At 37.6% G+C, this 18,936-nt stretch overlaps 1 protein-coding gene across 2 annotated transcripts; it reads left to right on the top strand.

Annotated features, from left to right (window-relative positions):
• The first annotated feature begins 206 nt into the window (after window positions 1-206).
• LOC131159628 (pentatricopeptide repeat-containing protein At1g77360, mitochondrial-like) lies at window positions 207-17,224 on the top strand. Of its 2 annotated transcripts, XR_009137842.1 has the most exons (3): window positions 215-1,916; window positions 10,326-10,485; window positions 16,481-17,224. XR_009137842.1 is itself a non-coding variant. In XM_058114670.1 (1 exon), exon 1 carries the CDS (start codon window positions 434-436, stop codon window positions 1,973-1,975), a length of 1,542 nt encoding a protein of 513 aa, XP_057970653.1. In that variant the 5' UTR covers window positions 207-433; the 3' UTR covers window positions 1,976-2,078. The 2 variants fall into 2 exon arrangements, 1 of the variants encoding a protein (XP_057970653.1); XM_058114670.1 differs by lacking the exons at window positions 10,326-10,485; window positions 16,481-17,224 and having other exon boundaries at window positions 207-2,078.
• Window positions 17,225-18,936: the final 1,712 nt, after the last annotated feature.

The raw sequence follows: 18,936 nt of genomic DNA, 5'->3' as shown, positions 1-18,936 counted from the left end.
AAAATTGGGAATTTGTTTTACTTAAAATTGGGTTTTTAACAGTTGATTGGGTTAATTTCTATATATATATATATATATATATATATATATATATATATATATATTTTTTTTACTTAAAATTGGGTTTTTAACAGTTGATTGGGTTAATTTCTATATATATATATATATATATATATATATATTATTATCTCATCTTTCCTATAATTGTGTTTATTCCATTTTAATTTAAATATTTCCGAAAAAAACTCGAGCCTACCCTGCCCGATCATGCTAGACCCGCCCGGAGATTCCCGACTCTCTTTTCTTCCCACCTGGAGCTAGGGTTCTGTACCACCCCCATGCTTCGTCAATCCAGCCTTGTACTGCCAAATTCGCCAATTTTCTTTAGTCGTGAATTCTGGTTCATCTTTAAACGAACAGGAAGAGCGAGAGCATGAAGAGGTCACATCGTAATGGCTCCTCTCCTCATTCAAAAGATGAGCAGAACAAAAGATACTACACTTCTGCATCTCAGAACCCTCCTATTGACTCAGCTTCTAAGCAGAATCACCATGATCAATCGCAGCAGAAGACGGGTAAGTGCCCAACTTTTGCTTCATACCTGGAAACCCCCAATTTACCACCCAAAATCAAATTACTGTGTGAAGTCGTAGCCAACACACACTCTCTCCAAGTGGAGAAGGTTCTCGACGATACTGGCGTTCGGGTTTCACAGGAAGATGTCGAAGAAGTGTTGAAACTCTCTTATGGGTTCCCTGCTTCGGCTGTCAAGTTCTTCCGGTGGGCTGGGCATCAGCTCAAAGACCATCACAGTCCATATGCTTGGAACTTGGTTGTTGACATGTTGGGAAAGAATGGCTTGTTTGACGCAATGTGGGACGCTATAAAGTCCATGAGGAAAGAAGGGTTGCTTTCGCTTGCGACGTTCGCATCAGTTTTTAGTAGTTATGTGGTTGCGGATCGCGTTCAAGAAGCTATCATGACATTTGAAGTGATGGATCAATATGGTTGTGCGCGAGACATTGTAGCGTTGAATTCCCTACTTAGTGCTATATGTAGGGAAGCAAAGACTGCCAAGGCTGTGGACTTCTTGCACATTGCAAAGGATAAAATTCGGCCTGATGCAGATACATATGCAATTTTATTGGAGGGGTGGGAAAATGAGGGTGATGCAGATGGTGCCAGGAAAACATTTGCGGAGATGGTGGTTGATATTGGTTGGGATCCAGGGAATGTGCCTGCTTATGATTCGTATTTGAATACTTTGCTAAAGGCTCCTGATGTTGGTTTACGTGAGGCATTGAAAGTTTTTGATACGGTGAAGGATAGGAGGTGCCTTCCGGGGATGAAGTTTTTAAAGGCTGCACTTGAGGAATGTTTGAAGATGGGTGATGCCCGAGGGGCTGGTTCTCTTTGGCAAGCAATGATGGGGAGAAATGGTTGTAGACCTGATACCCAGTTGTACAACTCCATGATTGCCATGCATTGTTATATTAATGACATGGATATGGCAAGAAAGTTGTTGGATGAGATGGTTTATAATGGGGCATTCCCAGATTCTAAAACTTATAATTTGGTGTTCCAGTTCTTTATCAAGACAAGGAAGTTGCATGATGCTTGGGTAATATTTAACGAGATGATTAAAAATGAGTGTGTTCTGAGCCAAGCAAATTGCCATGCGGCAGTTAGGATATATATGGATATTGGGGACCCTTATATGGCTATAAAGGTTTGGAAATTTATGATTGAGAATTACAAGTCTGATTTGGAGGAGATTGGGAATTTTCTGGTAGTTGGCCTCCGTGACGCTAACAGGGTCCCGGAAGCAGTGAAGTATGCTGAGGACATGATTGATCGTGGGATCAAGTTGAACTCTTCCACACTGACAAAGTTAAAACAAAGTCTATGTAGAGTGGGTAAGGCATTTGCTTATGAAGAACTTCTGAGAAAGTGGAAAACTCACTCTATAGGCTAGTTCAATTAAATATTTAGCAAAATACTTTTAACTTACAGACTGCTTCTTATCTATGTGCTGTCAGTGAACTTTCACTATAAAAATGAATCAGATTGTTGCTAAATGGCCACATAGGCTTGATCTAGCTGTTTTTTTATTTTATTTTTTATTTTTTGTTGTTTTAATTTTCTTTTTTCTCCACCATGCTCTTTGTCCTAAATTCACACGAGCTCGATTAGCTCATGGTTTATGTGCTACCTAAGGTATCATGCCTTATTTTTTATATTTAGTGACTGTCTTGTTTTACAATTATGATCAAGGGAGTGCTCAACCTCTTCATCTTTGTATTTTTTCAATTTTTTTTGGTTGTGTTTGTTTTTTTTTGTTTTTTGTCTTTTCTTTTTTTTTTTTGGGGGGGGGGGGGGGTGGTTTGGGAGGAGGGGGTTGACTCCCATGAGTACAGATTATTTTTTATTTACAAACATAAAAATTAAAGCAATAATTTTCTTGTGGTCTCCTTCTAACCGAGAGAAGCTTTACATGATCCTGCTCATATATTCAGTTGATTCGCTCATTGATATTAACCTGATCTCAATATCGATGTGCAAGTTCCTTATTGAAATTGCATACGACCTCTGTCACCTCTCCCTTCTTTTAGCCAAAGAGGTTTTGACTTTGGCCTCTGGGAGATTTCTGTTCAAATCACGTTGGAATGCTCTTTCTTCATGATGACTCTCCTCTCTTTCCCTTAAGTAGAACTCCTTCACTGCTTCTTTCTGTCCAGCTCATTAATTTCCCTGAGAAAGTTCTCTTTTCTGATATTCAAGTCCCTGAAACCTCCTGATTCAACTTCTTAATTCCAGCGTAAGGCCCTTTAATTTTAAGCTCACCGCAGGCATGTCCCTCTACATTCATCCTCTTTCACACTAATTTTGAAAAATCTTTAAACCCCTCTACCTTAAGCCATGTGTTCTTGAAACATAACAGGATTGTGCCTCTCTACTTCCACCCACTTCCTAGAAAGTTGGTTGATGATCTGACGCCAGTCTAGGAAGAAGTTTCTCTACAACATTTGGATAATGGTCCTCCCTTCCAGCTGAAACCAAGGACCTGTCTATTCTTGTCAAAATTGGGATCTCTCTTAAATTAGACCAATTGAACATCTTCCTCACAAAGGTAAATCAAGGGAGGAGTTAACATAAGCAAAGTTTCAACAGCGCCACAACTCTTCACTGTCCAATCTTTCCCCACTTCTTTTATGCGGTTAAAGTCCTCACCCAAAACCTATGCCCATATATATTTCCACCTCTCCATTGAGAGAAGCTCACTCAGAAAATGACCCTCATGTCATCCTCGCTTCAGAAAACATCCACATCAGTCCCACCCATCATTGGTTGTACTAAGCAACTGAAAGGTCCCTCTAAAGGAGTCTTGCAACTCCATTAGCAAAGACTTGCACATTACACAGATGGCGATTGAACCATTAGCCATCATGTAAAGACCAATCCCCTATCTGACTCCCCATGTGCTCCTCAAATCAGATGGAGAGCAGATGATCAATTCCAGTGCTTTACCTCACTGGTAAAATTTTTTAATTAACCTTTACTTTAACAGTTGATAAAACCTAAGTCTCTAACTTCTCTAAGACTCATTTACTATTAAGAATGTTATTTTTTACATTGCCCATATCTAAAAAAGTCTAGGTAAAAATTTATGACATTCCCATTGGTGGTGGTCTTGTGAATTGTGATTACTCCAGTCTCTATCTAACCTGAGTTAACAGGAGAACAACTGTCAAAGTTAGTATTCCTCTTGCCCCAGGGAAGTGATTGCCACAACCTGGTAATTCTTTAAACCCTTCTACCTCAAGACATGTGTTCTTGAATCATAAAAGAATTGAGCTTCTCTCATTCTACCCACTTCCAAGAAAATGGGTTGGTGATCTGACACTAGTCGAGGAAGAAGTTTCTTCGCAGCATTTGGATAATGTTTTTCCTGTCCAGCTGAAACCAAGAACTTGTCTATTAACAATGTGGGTTTCTCTCTTAAATTAGATCAATTGAACATCCTTCCTGACAAAGGTGATTCGACGAAAGTGTTAACATGAGCAATGTTTCAAAAGCACCTCAACTCCTCACTGTCCATTCCTTCCTCACTTCTTTTATGGGTTAAAGTCCCCTCTAAAAGCCCATGCCCATAGGTATTTCCATCTCTCCTTCATCAAGAGAAGTTCACTCAACAAATGACCCTCACATCATCCTCACTCCAGCAAACATCCACATCAATCCACCCATCTTTGGTCTTAATAAGCAAGTAACACAAAATTCCCTCTAAAGGAGTCTTGCAACTCGAAAACTGAAGACTTCCAGTTTACACAGATGACAACCAAATCATCAGCCATCATGTAAAGACAAATCCCTGTCTGACTTCCCACATGCTCCTCAAATCAGATGGAGAGCAGATGACCACTTCCAGTGCTTTACCCCTCTAGTAAAAGTTTTGAATTAACCTTTAACAATTGATAAAACCCAAGTCTCCTACTTCAAAGACTCATTATTAACCATTAAGAATGTTATTTTTTACATTGCCCTTACATAAAAGGGCAGTCCGGTGTACGAATCTCCCACATATCCAGGGTCTAGTTAAGGGGCGGACCATGACCTGGTAACATAAAAGTCTATTAAAATTTTATAATGTTCCCTTGGTGGTGTCTTATGAATTGTGATTACTCCAATCTCTGTAACCTGGGTTAACAGGAGAACAATATCAAAGTTAATATTCTTTTTGCCCTAGGGAAGTGACTGCCACAACCTGTTAACTTAGATGGAATGGCTTTGTTGTATCTTACATTTGAATAGGTACAGAATAAGGTGCTTTGTAGGAAGCAGGAAACGTTGTCAGCCTTACTATGATGGAAGGCCATGCATCATTTTGCACAATTGCTAAAAAAAAGTTGACTCTGAAGATGAAGTGGGGCATTGCTGTTGAAAACTGAATCAAGTGCCAACCAGGAATGTCAATTTGGGAAATGACTCATAGCAGAATACAAGTATAAATAGATAGAATCAAGATTGGTCTTAGTGAACAAACTTTGTCCTAGACTATAATAAGCCTGATAAAAGTGGTGTTTTCACCTGCAAAAGTGCTTGGCTAGCAATTAGATATTATTACTAAAGTTTGAGTTGGCATTGTTTAGTTTGTGGATAACCTTTTCTGATTCATTTTGTGCTTTGGCTTGATTAAAATGAAAATTATTAACCCAAATATGTTTGTGTCCAAGAATATTTTGGCTTCTCTTGTATATTTTGTGAGTCCTGCAATGAGAGCAGTCAGTGTCTTTCTTTTGAATGTCATTTTTCAAATAAAATTTAGCAGATGGCTCTGAGGATGTGTCATTTTCAGGACCTTTCAGAGCGACAGCCACAAGGTTATTCAGCTACTCATTATTTTAAAGGCTCCAATATTTTTTGACTGTGATTAAAAATGAGCATCTGGCTGCCACTGTTTACTACATTCCCAGAGGGAGCATACTGAAATTTCAAGTCCCATTCTAAGGCCGCTGATGTCTTCCTCCTTTGTAATGCATTAAGCTGGAAATTTAACTGACAAAGTGTTTCTTATTCCTTTGCTGTCAGTAAATTTTCACTAGAAAAATGAATTCAATTGCTAAATGGTCCCATAGGCTTGATTTAGCTGTTTATTTTTTTAATTTTATTTTTTCTCCTCCATGATTTGTTCTAAATTCAGACAAGTTCTATTAGCTTATGGTTTGTTGGCTACGTATGGTATTATACCTTATTTTCTCTATTTAGAAACCGACTTTTTTACAATTATTGATTGAGGGAGTGCTCAACCTCTTCATCTTTATCTTTTTTATTTTTTTATTTTTATTTTTATTTTATTTTTTTGGAGTTTTGTTTTGTTTTTTTCCTGTTGGAGGGGTGGGGTTGGGGAGTTGGTTTGAAGGATTAGTTTTTTATGTACAACAACAACAGCAAAACCAAGCCTTAGTCCCATTAGGGGGGTCGACTATATGAATCCTTTCCCGCCAATTTATGCGATCATGGACCATTTCTTTTGATAGATTCTAGGATATTAAATCCTTACTCATTATCTCCTTCAAAGTTATTTTAGGTCTATCCCTACCCCTTTTATTGCCCCCCACAGTAACTAAGTCACTCTTCCTCACAGGTGTACTATGTGGCTTACGTTGCAAGTGTCCATACCATCTGAGTCATCCCTCCCTTATCTTATCTTCTATAAGAGTTACACCTAATTTACCATGAATATGGTCATTCCTTAATTTATCTTTCAATGTTATACCACTCATCCATCTAAGCATTCTCATCTTGGTAACTTTTACTTTTTGGATATTATGTTTCTTTGTCGCCCAACATTTTGATCTATATAGCATAGCTGGTCTTATAGCTGTCCTATAAAACTTCTCTTTCAATTTTAAGGGTATTCTACGATCACATAGCACACTTGAAGCATTTCTCCATTTTACCCAACCTATTTTAACTTTATGCATTACATCATCTTCAATTTCTCTTTCAGCTTGCATATAGATCCAAGGTATCGAAATCTACAAGATTTATTTCTTCATCATCAAGTTTAACTTTGTCTCCAATATTCCTCATATCATTACTAAAATTACATTTCATATTCTGTCTTATTACTATTTATCCTAAAGTCTCTAGATTTCAAAGTTTCTCTCCATAATTCTAACTCATCCTTTACTTCGTCCCTAGTTTCGTCAATTAATACAATATCATCTGCAAACAACATACATTATGGAACCTTCTTTTGAATACTCTTAGTCCATTGGTCCATCACTAAAGCAAAAAGATAAGGACTCAAAGTAGATCCTTGATGTACACCTAGGGTGATTGGAAATTCTCTATTTTCTCCATCTATAGCCCTTACATTAGTCATTACTCCATCGTACATATCCTTAATGACATCGGTATGCCTACTACATACACCCTTTTTTTCTAAAACTCACCATAGAATTCCTCTAGGTATGCTATCATATGTTTTCTCAAGGTCAATAAATATCATATGCAAGTCCCTCTTCTTTTCCCTAAACTTTTCCATTAATTTTCTTAAAAGATAAATAGCTTATGTGGTAGATCTCTCAAGCATAAAACCAAATTGATTTTCTGAGATTTTTGTTTCTAACCTTAATCTTTGTTCAACTACCATTTCCCATAGTTTCATCGTATGACTCATAAGTTTAATTCCACGATAGTTATTGCAATTTTGAATATCTCCTTTATTTTTTTATATAGGTATTAAAGTGCTTTTCTTCCATTCATTTGACATTTTCTTAATTTTTACAATTGTATTAAATAAATTAGTTAACCATATAATTCCGTTATCACCCAAGCATTTCCAAACTTCAATTGGGATGTTATCTGGTCCCATAGCTTTCTCATTTTTCATCTTTTCTAGTGCAAATTTAACTTCGATAACTCTAATTTTGCGAATAAATCTTATATTTTTAGTCTTTTCCTCATTTGACATTTCTAAGTTTAGGCCTTCTATTGGGTTTTCGTTAAACAACTTACTTAAGTAACTTTGCCATCTTTCTTTAATATTTTCGTCCTTAACCAAGACAATATCATCCTCACTTTTTTATACATTTTATATTTCCCTAGTCCTTGCTTTTCCTTTCTCTAGCTTTAGCAAGTTTAAATATATCTCTTTTCCCTTCTTTTGTACCTAATCTATCATACAAACTATTAAAAGATTTATATTTAGCTTCACTAATGGCCCTTTTTTCATCTTTTTTTGCCTCCTTATATTTTTCAAAGTTATCTCTGTTTCTATATTTTTCCTATGTTTTATACCAAATTCTTTTTGTCTTTAAGATTTTTTGTACATTTTTATCCCACCACCAACTCTCTTTGCTATTCGAGAATCTTCCCTCTGATTCACCTAAAATCTCTTTTGCTATCTTTTTAATAGAGCTAGCTAATCTATTCCAAAGAGTATTTGTATCTATCCCATCTTCTATGGTCCAATCCTCATCTTTGATCATTTTATCTTTAAATTTTATTATATTTTCTCCTTTTAGGTTCTACCATCTAGTTTTCCTACACTGGTTTATTTTATCTTTTTTCTACCATTTTTTATTACCTATATCTAATACTAAGACTCTATGTTGTGTGGTTAGACTTTCACCTGGAATAACTTTACAATCCTTGCATGATAAATGATCTACCCTCGTAGTTAAAAAAAAATCTATTTGACTTCTATTTTGTACACTTTTAAAAGTTATTAAGTGTTCTTCTCTCTTCTTAAAGTAAGTATTCATTATACTAAAATCATATGACATAGCAAAGTCTAAGATCATCTCCCCAGACTCATTTTCGTCTCCATATCCATATCCTCTATGTATCCTTTTTATTATCTCTTCCAACGTGTCCATTCAGATTTCCTTCTATAAATATTTTTTCTGTCCCTGGTATGCCTTGTATAATACTATCCATATCTTCCCAAAATTGTCTCTTAAGATTTTCTGCTAAGTCAACTTGAGGAGCATAAGCACTAATGATATTTATTATCTCTTGTCCTAATACCATCTTGATTTTTATAATTCTATCCCTTACTCTAGTTACATCCACAACACTATCTTTTAAGTTTTTGTCTATAATAATGCCTACTCCATTCTTATGTTTTTATTTTCCAGTGTACCAAGGTTTAAATCCTGATTTATCAATTTCTCTAGTTTTCTCCCCCACCCACTTAGTTTCTTGAAGGCAAATTATATTAATTTTTCTTCTAATCATTGTATCAACAATTTCCATGCTTTTGCTCGTAAGTGCCCCCATATTCCAAGTTCCTAATCTAATCCTAGTTTCCTGAACTAACGTCTTTACCTGCCCACGTCCAGAATGATGCAGGAACCCTCGCATATTTGACACCGTACTCAAGCGCCGACACAGCGCGTCGCTTTGGTGCGACGACCTAGCCCACCCTCGCCCACTTTTCACTATACTCGGGTGGTTCAAGTGCAACGCGTCACTCATAGGGGACACCCCAACAAATATTCGGTAAGGATTCATATCATAGTGATCTGACAAATTTTATGCTGGCTGTCAGCTACCTAATGCAATCTTCCTCCTTTACCCAGGATTGAGACCGGCTGTGTGTGAAAAAATTAGGACATTAAATGCATCACAGGCGGAGTTATCATACATACTATTAAATGATCTATATTTAGCTTCACTGACGGTCTTATTTGCATCTTTTCTTGCCTCCTTATATTTTTCAAAGTTATCTCTATTTCTACATTTTTGCCACATTTTATATCAAATTCTTTTTGTCTTTAAAATTTTTTGTACATCTTTTTCCCACCACCAACTCTCTTTGTTATTCGAGAATCTTTCCCTTGATTCACCTAAAATCTCTTTTGCTATCTTTTTAATAGAGTTAGCTAATCTATTCCAAAGAGTATTTGTATCTATCCCATCCTTTATGATCCAATCCCCATCTTTGATCATTTTATCTTTAAATTTTATTATATTTTCTCCTTTTAGGTTCCACCATCTAGTTCTCCTACACTGATTTATTTTATCCTTTTTCTTCTATTTTTTAATACATATATCTAAAACTAAGACTCTATGTTGTGTAGTTAGGCTTTCACTTGGAATAACTTCACAACCCTTGCATGATAAACGATCTACCCTCTTAGTTAAAAAAAAAAAATCTATTTGACTTCTATTTTGTCTACTTTTAAAGGTTATTAAGTGTTCTTCTCTCTTTTAAAAGTGAGTATTCATTATACTAAAATCATATGACATAGTGAAATCTAAGATCTCCTCAGACTCATTTTTGTCTCCATATCCATGTCCTCTATGTATCCTCTTATAATTTTTATTATCTCTTTCAACGTGTCCATTCAGATCTCCTCCTATAAATATTTTCTCAGTCCCTAGTATGCCTTGTACAATACTATCCATATCTTCCCAAAATTATCTCTTTAGATTTTCTGCTAAGCCGACTTGAGGAGCATAAGCACTAATGATATTTACTATCTTTTGTCCTAATACCGTCTTGATTTTTATAATTCTATCTCCCACTCTAATTATATCCACAACGTTATCTTTTAAGTTTTTATCTATAATAATGCCTGCTACATTCTTATGTTTTTCTTTTCCAGTGTACCAAAGTTTAAATCCTAATTTATCAATTTTTCTAGCTTTCTCCCCTACCCACATAGTTTCTTGAAGGCAAATTATATTAATTCTTCTTCTGTTCATTGTATCCACAATTTCCATGCTTTTACCTGTAAGTGTCCCTATATTCCAAGTTGCTAATCTAATCCTAGTTTCTTGAACTAACGTCTTTACCTATCCACGTCTAGAATGATGCAGGAACCCTCGCATATTTGACACCGTACCTAAGCGCTGACACGGCGCGTTGCTTCGGGGCGACGACCTAGGCCACCCTTGCCCACTTTTTGCTACACCTGGGTGGTTCAAGTGTAAAGCATCGCTCGTAGGGGATGCCCTAGCAAATATTTGGTAAGGATTCATATCATAGTGATCTTACAAATTTTACGTTGGCTGTTAGCTACCTAACGCAACCCTCCTCCTTTACTCGGGCTTGGGACCGGCTGTGTGTGAAAAAATTAGGACATTAAGTGCATCACAGGCGGAGTTAGATTAGTTTTTTTATGTACAAAGAGAAAAATCAAAGTAATACTTTTTTCTTGTGGTCTCCTGATCCTTTTACATAATCCTGCTCATATATTGAGTTGTTGGCTCATTGATATTAACCTGATGTTTGATGTCCATATCAATGTGTAGGTTCCTTATGGGAATTGCATATGACCTCTCTTAGCTCTCCAACACTCCGAAAACCCTATCCTTTACATCAATGTTGCTAATAAAATTGTATTTACTGCGTGTGTTTGCTGCTATATGGAAAGATATTGTGTTTTTGCTCTGCTCCGTTTGCAAAAGAGGTCTTGACTTTGGCCTCTGAGAGATTTCCTTGGTTCAAATTGTGTTGGAAAGCTCTTTCTCATGATCAAATTCTCCTCTTTTTACCTAAAGGCCAAAGTAGAAGAACCCCTTCACTGCCTCTGTTCTGTCCAGCTCATTTCCCTGAGGAAGTTCTCTTTTCTGACATTCAATTCCCTGAAACTTCCTGATTCAACGTCTTAATTACAGTGTTAAAGCCTCTAGTTTTAAGTCACCACAGAGCTTGCATGCCCCTCCATTCATCCTCTTCTACCACTTCTCTGCTAATTCTTTAAGCCCCTCTACCTTAAGCCACATGTTCTTGAACATAACAGAATTGGGCCTCTTTCATTCCACCCACATCCTAGGAAATGGTTGATAATCTAACACCAGTCTAGGAAGAAGTTTCTTTACAGCATTTGGATAATGTTCCTCCCATCCAGCTGAAACCAAGAACCTGTCTATTCTTGACAATGTGGGGTTCTCCCATAAATTAGACCAATCAGACATCCTACCTGACAAAGCTAAATCAAGGAAAGAGTTTAACACGAGCAAAGTTTCAAAATCATCTCAACTCTTCACTGTTCATTCTTTCCACTCTTCTTTTATGGGGCTAAAGTCCCACCCAAAACCTATGCCCGCAGTTATTTCCATCTGTCCTTCACTGAGAGAAGCTCACTCAACAAATGACCCTCACATCATCCTCACTTCAGCAAACATCCACATCAACCCACGCATCTTTGGTGTTAATGTGCAAGTAACTGAGACATCCCTCTAGAGGAGTCTTGCAAGTCAATAACTAAAGACTTCGACATTACACAGATGCTGACTGAACCATTTGCCTGATGTGAAGACAAATCCCCTGTTTTGATTCCCCTCATGCTCCTCAAATCAGATGGAGAGCAGATGATCACTTCCAGTGCTTTATCTCACTAGTAAAAGCTTTGAATTAACCTTTACAGTTGATAAAACCTTGGTCTCTAACCTCTCTAAGAGTCACTATTAACTATTAAGAATGTTAATTTTTACATTGCCCATGCATAAAACTCTAGGTAAAAATTTATAACGTTCCTTTGGCGGTGTCTTGTGAATTGTGATTAGTGATTACTCCAATCTCTATTTAACCCCGGGTTAACAGGAGCAGAACCATAAATATTAAGCTTCTTCTTGGGCAAGGGAAGTGACTGCCACAACCTGGTAACTTAGATGGAAAGGCTTTGTTGCATCGTGCATTTGAATAGATGCACAATAAGGTGCCTTTGTCAGAAGCAGGAAACATCGTCAGCGATACTATGCTGGAAGGTCATCCAACATTCTGTTAAGTGCTAAGAAAAATATTTAATTTTAAAGATGAAGTTGGCATCAATGTTGAAAAGGGAATCAAGTGCCAACCAGGGACATGAATTTCAGAAAATGACTCTGAGCAGAATAAAGGTATAAATAGATGGAATAAAGATGGGTCTTCGTGAATGAGCTTTGCGTTTGACTATAGGAAGCCAGATAAAATGGTGTTTTCACCTGCAAAAGTGCCTGGCTAGCAATAGAAATTTTCTTACTGAAGTGAGCTGGCATCGTTTAGTTTGCAATAACTCTTTCTGATTTAGTTTTGAGCTTTGGTTTCATTAAAATGAAAACTATATATATTTTGATAGAAAAAGAAGATTTCATTAATAGGAAGAGAATTTACACAAGGGTGAATAAAATATTTCCTGATGAAGGCCTGGAACCATCCAGAAAAAAACAACTAATAAATACCAAAAAAAGAAAAATCAGCATCCCAATAGGTTCCTCCAATCTCTTTGTAACTTGTTGAAACTAATTCTTCGAACAAATCCCAATCCAATGCACCACAGTGAAGCCAAATACTGAGCGTTATTCCAAACCAGTGCCCAATTTAATTTCTTCCCAGTGAATCTCCTTGTAATATGCTCCAACCATAACTCCCATAAAACTGCAACAAGTATTTCACTCTTCTAGAGGACCGCCTTAACCTTCCTCCTATCAAAGCCTGCAAAAGAAATATAGCTAAAAATTCACCCACTGAAGAAGGGCGAACCCAGCTCCCTCCTGAACTACCAAAAAGCTTATTCCATATCTTCCAAAAAAATTAACAGTGCAAAAGAAGATGAGAAACTGTATCAGAATTTTTGTACCAGAGTACAAGCAACAAAGTGAAAGCCCCTTAATTTTTGGAGGAGCAGCTGACATGATTAGTATTAAAATGAAAACTATTAACCCAAGATATGTTTGTCCAAGAATGTTTTGGTTGATCTTGTATATGTTGTTAGTCCAGCAATGAGAGCATTCAGCATCTTTCTTTTGATTGTTATTTTAAAAAGAAAATTTAGCAGATAGTTCTGAGGATGTGTGGCATTTGTAGGATCTTTCAAGGCTGCAGTCACTAGGCTTTTCGGCTACTCATTATCTTAGGCTCTGATCTTTTTTATTGTGATTAAAAACAATCATTTGGCTGCCACTGTTTATGACATCGGAGAGAGAGCATGATAAATTTTAATTTCCGTTCTACTGCCCCTGATTTCTTCCTCATTGTAAGATGAAAATCTATGATTGTACGAGGGTGATTGGTTTTGACAAATCAAGTTTTGTTTTCATGAGATTTCAAGCCACCTCTTGTCATAAGTCTGGGGTAAACTGTAGACGGAAAGGTCTTGAAGATTGGCTTTGCTTTTTTTTTTAATCTGTAAATTATAATTATATTGATAAAAAAAGGATATGTACAGAAAGTCTCTGGGCATACCCAAGCAAGGAGGCCAAAGCTCCAATTTAAACAAAACAAGTAACGAAAGCTACACACCTGGGAATACCCAGGGGCACCAAGGCCAATTCAAGCAAAAAGCATCAATACAAGGAAATATCAGCCATAGCAAATACAAGGAAACCTTGTAAAATCCAAAAAGAGCAAGAATCCTGTGCCATAGCAAACTGAAGACCCAGAATTCAGAATTCAACAAAAACCAACAAAACACAGCAAAATATGAACCAAGCAGCACACTGTTTTTGTCCATGTCACCGGTGCCCTTTGGATTTTTTTTACACTTCCCAGGCTTGGAAACGTCTCCTTTATTCTTGCCCATCTCTGTAACAGCATGGCTACAAGATTCATTTGTATGGTCCTTAACACCAAGATTCACACAACCTGCAATGCTTACTTCCTCTGCAGGAACCATTGCACCTAGCTGAGTAATCGTCCTAGAGCTTGACTTAGAGGTGGCCAAGGGAGCTTTACCTTTATTCTTAGTAGAAGCTGGCTGGCGGCCCTTCTCTGCAACCGAAGTCTGTTGATTTTGGACGCGACTGCAAGAAGCCCATTCAAGGTTGCATCTGCTTCATTGCCCAGGTACCCAGTCTTGTTAACTGGATCCTTTGAAGTGTCCACACTCACTACCACTCTCCCTGATTGATTATCTTCCTTGCAGAGCTGAGAGATAACCAGATCATTGTCTTCCTTCTTTTTCTCAACAGCCAACTTCTTTTCCTTTTTAGTTTTGCAGTTACCCTCAATATGGCCAAGGGTTTTACAGAATGTACAAAACTTAGGGACATTCTCATATGCAACTTCCTGAGTGATCATTTGGTTATTAGGAAGCCTTACCTCAATATTATCCATTAACTCCTTAGCAACATCAATCTCTACCAACACCCTACCATAGGAAAGCATTTGTCTGTTGGTGGTGAGCTTATCTGCAAATACAGGCCTACCCAAAACAGAGCAAATCTTCCCTAAAGTATTCAATGTCCAGAGCTCAATTGGGAGATTCGGCAGCTGAATCCAAACTGTTAAAGTGCTCAGTTGTTCATCATTAAACTGGAACATGTCCGGTAGTCTTTTAAGAAGCAAAGGCCAGCCATATGCTAAATACAGCCCCCCTTGCAGTACCCGCAACATGTCATCCTTCTTACTAAACTTGAAGATAATCCAACCACTTTTATGGTTGCGCACCTCAACCTTAGCAAACCAAGCCTCAACAAGAGCATTTAGAGATGCTTTGCCAGGGAATTTACCCGCAAAGTAGCCAACTAAGCAGTGCTTCCAATTCCCTTCTGGATCATTGATGTCCTCTTCTTCAACTTGAGCAACCTTACCATTAGGAACAAAGCAAGGAACCGCACCACAGCTCTGTTGGTGCCTATTCTTGGCAAAGAGATCCACCCATGAAACCTTCTTATTACCTTTCATAAAGAACTTTTTCTCCCCTTCTTCTGTGGCATTTTGACAAACACCTGGTATACTAGCATTTTTGGTGTCCTTTGCTACATTCAAATGAGCCCCTTCAGTGCCCTTTGCAGCGGTTGAGGCAGAACCCTTTGTAGCATTTTGTCGAACACCTGAGGTGCACCCTTCAGTACCAGCTTCCTTTGCAGCACCTTCAGGTGCACCTCCTTCGGATTCACAATCAGCATCAACAGTATATTTTGTTCCAAGAGTTTCCGAAGCATCAGAATCATCTTCTCCTTCGTGCTCCCCATCAGTTCCATCTTTCCCAGAATCATTCGAATCTGGTTCACCATCTTCTTCAGCATCAGATTCTTCCTCCGTTGACTCACATCCAACCTCCTGCATTTGAACCTGGGGTTCACAGTTAAGTTGGGATTTTCCAGAACAACCTGTACATTCAGAGTTGTCGTAGAATGTACAGCAGATGACTCACATTCAGCTTTCTCCTTCCCCGTGGCTTTAAGAAATTCCAGATCTGATACAATTTGGGGTATTTGTTGAACATCTTTAAGCCTTGCCACCTCCTCGCAAATCTGTAGCAAACTCTTCTTGACCCAAATACCTCGATTGCCCCCTTGATTCACGATGAACTCCAGTCCATCTTCACATTCATCCTCAGATTCTCGCAATGGTGAGAATCAATTTGCTGCGGCGGGGAGTCTCTCGACCTCCATTCGAATTTGCTGCCTGTTCTTCCTTGCCCATTGACCTTGAAATCCTCCATCTTTTTCAATGTAATCCAGGGCCTCTTCACGTTCTCTAGCTAATTGAAATGGTGAGGTGTAGTTGATGCCCTTGTAGGCAGATTTACACCCCATGGCCGAACAAATTAAGCATTCAATGTGAGGTTCAATCCATGGACGGGCTTCCCTCCTAGAGAGGGAAGAGAGCTTCTCTCTCTAACCCTTGCATTTCGGTCCTATATCTTTTCCCTTTTCTTAATTTAATTAGAGAGAGAGAGAGAGAGAGAGAGAGAGAGAGAGAGAGAGAGATTGGCTTTGTTCTTTTTAGCACTGATGATTGGAGTTCTTCTGGATATGAAAAAACTCAATGCTGCAGCAGATTTTATTTTATTTTTTTTCCTTTTTGCATTACTGCACTCTACTATGTAGTTGTCTTTGCTGACCATGATTTTCCTAGTGAAAATCAAAATGTTCTTAATGTACAGGGATTCACTTTTTTAGATTGGTCTTAATATCTTTTTTCACACAGAAATAATTTTCTTTTGACAATTGTGGAAGTAGTTTGTATTTTCTCAATTATATTCAATTGTGTGCATAAAGAAATTGGTATAATTCAATCTCATTTGTCTGATAGTTTGGAAAGCTATATAATAGTGGAAAGTGTGAAACATGGTCACTGTACAATACTGGAAGGACACCTAATGTTCTGCTGAAGCAAAATAAACAGTTGTCCTGGGAAAGACGATGAGAAAATAGAAGCAATGCATTACAAGTTGAAAATTTGACCAACCAAGAAAATTAACTTGGGGGAATGAATTGGCGAATAGTACAATGAAGATGTAGAGATTGATTTAAGAAGAATAATTGGCAGGAAATAGGTTTTTCTTGAAGTTTTGATGGCGACGGAGGTTTTCTTTTTCCCCTGTCAAATTCACCTGAATATGTTGGTTGAAGAAATTGGAACTTGAAGTTTTGAGTTTCTAGCTATTCTCTGGCAGTAGGGACCACGAGAAATTTCACACCTTCCTTGGGATTTAGAAAATGGAGGGTTTAATGTGGTTACTGGGGTTTCTATTGGAGGATGTCACGCTGCATTCCATTCTTGCAGGTGCAAGAAAATACTAGGTCGCCAGTTGATAATGCGAAGGTTGACACTGTTCTACAGGTAGAACGCTCGGTGCAATGATGGTGGCAGTTGCATAACTGGAAGATCTCAGTAGTCCATCTATGTTTTTAACGTTGTAATCTTTCTTCAAATGCACATCATTGTTTATGAATGTAATTACTAATTTCCTAACAAAAAGAATTGCGTTGGTGAACAATATTTGTAGATTATGCTTTTGGTTGTCACTTAATCAAACAAGCTGATCCATTTTGTGGATTGATGGTTTAAACTCTTTTTTTTTTTTTTTTCCAATTGATTATCTTTTCTACTGTATTGCCATTTGTGGCAGATTTTCATTAAAAAATTTCAGTCAGGAATGGCTTCCATAAACCAAACCAAGCATTTGGTGAGAATTCATAAAGTCTCATCTGGTTTTGAAATTTTTGCTATCGACAAGTCTCTGCACGCAGCATGCTGCACTTGTTTTGTTGTACTAGCGTGTAGCCCACACCTTTCAACTGTTTGTTGCTATGTAGTTGTATGCCTTCCTGCTGTTTTTGGCTCTTACATTGTGCTTTATATCCTCTTACTCTTGTCATTTTTTCATTTAGCAATTCCATTGCGGAACTCTTTTGGCTTCTGTCCCTACTGCAAGTCCGGTCATGCATGCAGGGTTCTAATTTTGAAATGATTTGAGACTCATAATTATGAGTCCAGCATGATTCGTGTCCCAAATCAGAAATTGACTTACTGAAAGAGGGTTTAGTTTTTAATTTATATTTACATATCTATGTGTATACATTATATATATTATGCTAATCAATATTCCGTGATTAGGTCTAGAGGTGAGATGGAACCATTTTTTTTATTTTTTATTTCTTTCCAAATCGAAATGCTTGCTTGGAAGTTGGAATTAAAGCAAACCACAGTAGACCTTGGAAATCATGCTCATTGTGCACTGCATGAATTGCAAATTTGGCAATAGCCCACTAGCACACCTAAAATCCCAGCTTTCATGTTTTAAATGCTGTTGTTGCTGCTGTTCAAGCATGGGTTCTGTGGAAAGATGTTTTGGTGCACTCCTCTTGATATCTTCTTCCCTGGATAAACTCACTCTACTAGGAGTATTATCACTTAAAGGCTCGGTTATTATTAATTTATTTGCCTCCTATCTTACTAACTCTGGCAAAAGACTTTTTAACCTTTCTTTTGTTCTTGGAGTTACTCAAATCTGTGGCCAACTCAATGCTCTTGGATTTACAACCTCTGGTTGCAATCCTCTGACTGAATTAGTTTGATTTGTTTTGAAGAGTTGTGTAAATCTACTGACTTCTCTTTTAAGGGCCAGTTTCCTCGTGTTATAAAACTTTCAATACAATCTGGCAATAATTCTAATGCATCTCCTGTCTGGATTGCATCTTAACATATTATGTCATTCTCTTGCATTTTCCTTTGTGTATTGTCTTTTCGATACTACTCGTGTCATGGAGATCTATATGTAGATCCAGTATAACCTTGATCCAGGCCGCTCCTGAATGCAAGTTGGCTTTTGCTCCTCCTAATAAGGATCTAGCAAAGTTACCTATACCTCCGTCCATGACTGCAACAAGAATAGGTAGATCTTGGCCCTTTGTAACCACTGTCGAAGTGTACTTATTTGGCCTTTTTACCCATGACCCTCTATACTTCCGATGCGGTTAATAGAGGAACTACAAACATTCCTGTATCCGTATTGGATATTTTGCTGTTACTTCCTTCTCTATAACCTTGATTGTCTCTTTGTATGGCATCCACGAACTATGGTATACCTTTATCCAATTTGCTCGGGCCATACACCATTCTTGGCAATCTTGACTGCTAGAAGGGATCCCCTTTTTAGAAGAATGTACATCTCCTAATTCTGTCAATGGAACTAGGTCTAGTATACCTTTTGTTGGCTTCATCATAGCTATCCTTAACTGGCTTAACTTTAGTTGAAATGGAGA

Source organism: Malania oleifera, chromosome 7 (assembly GCF_029873635.1).
Source record: "Malania oleifera isolate guangnan ecotype guangnan chromosome 7, ASM2987363v1, whole genome shotgun sequence".
Taxonomy (NCBI): Eukaryota; Viridiplantae; Streptophyta; class Magnoliopsida; order Santalales; family Ximeniaceae; genus Malania; species Malania oleifera.
Note: the sequence above shows the minus strand (reverse complement) of the source record. Positions and strands in the feature narration are given on the sequence as shown.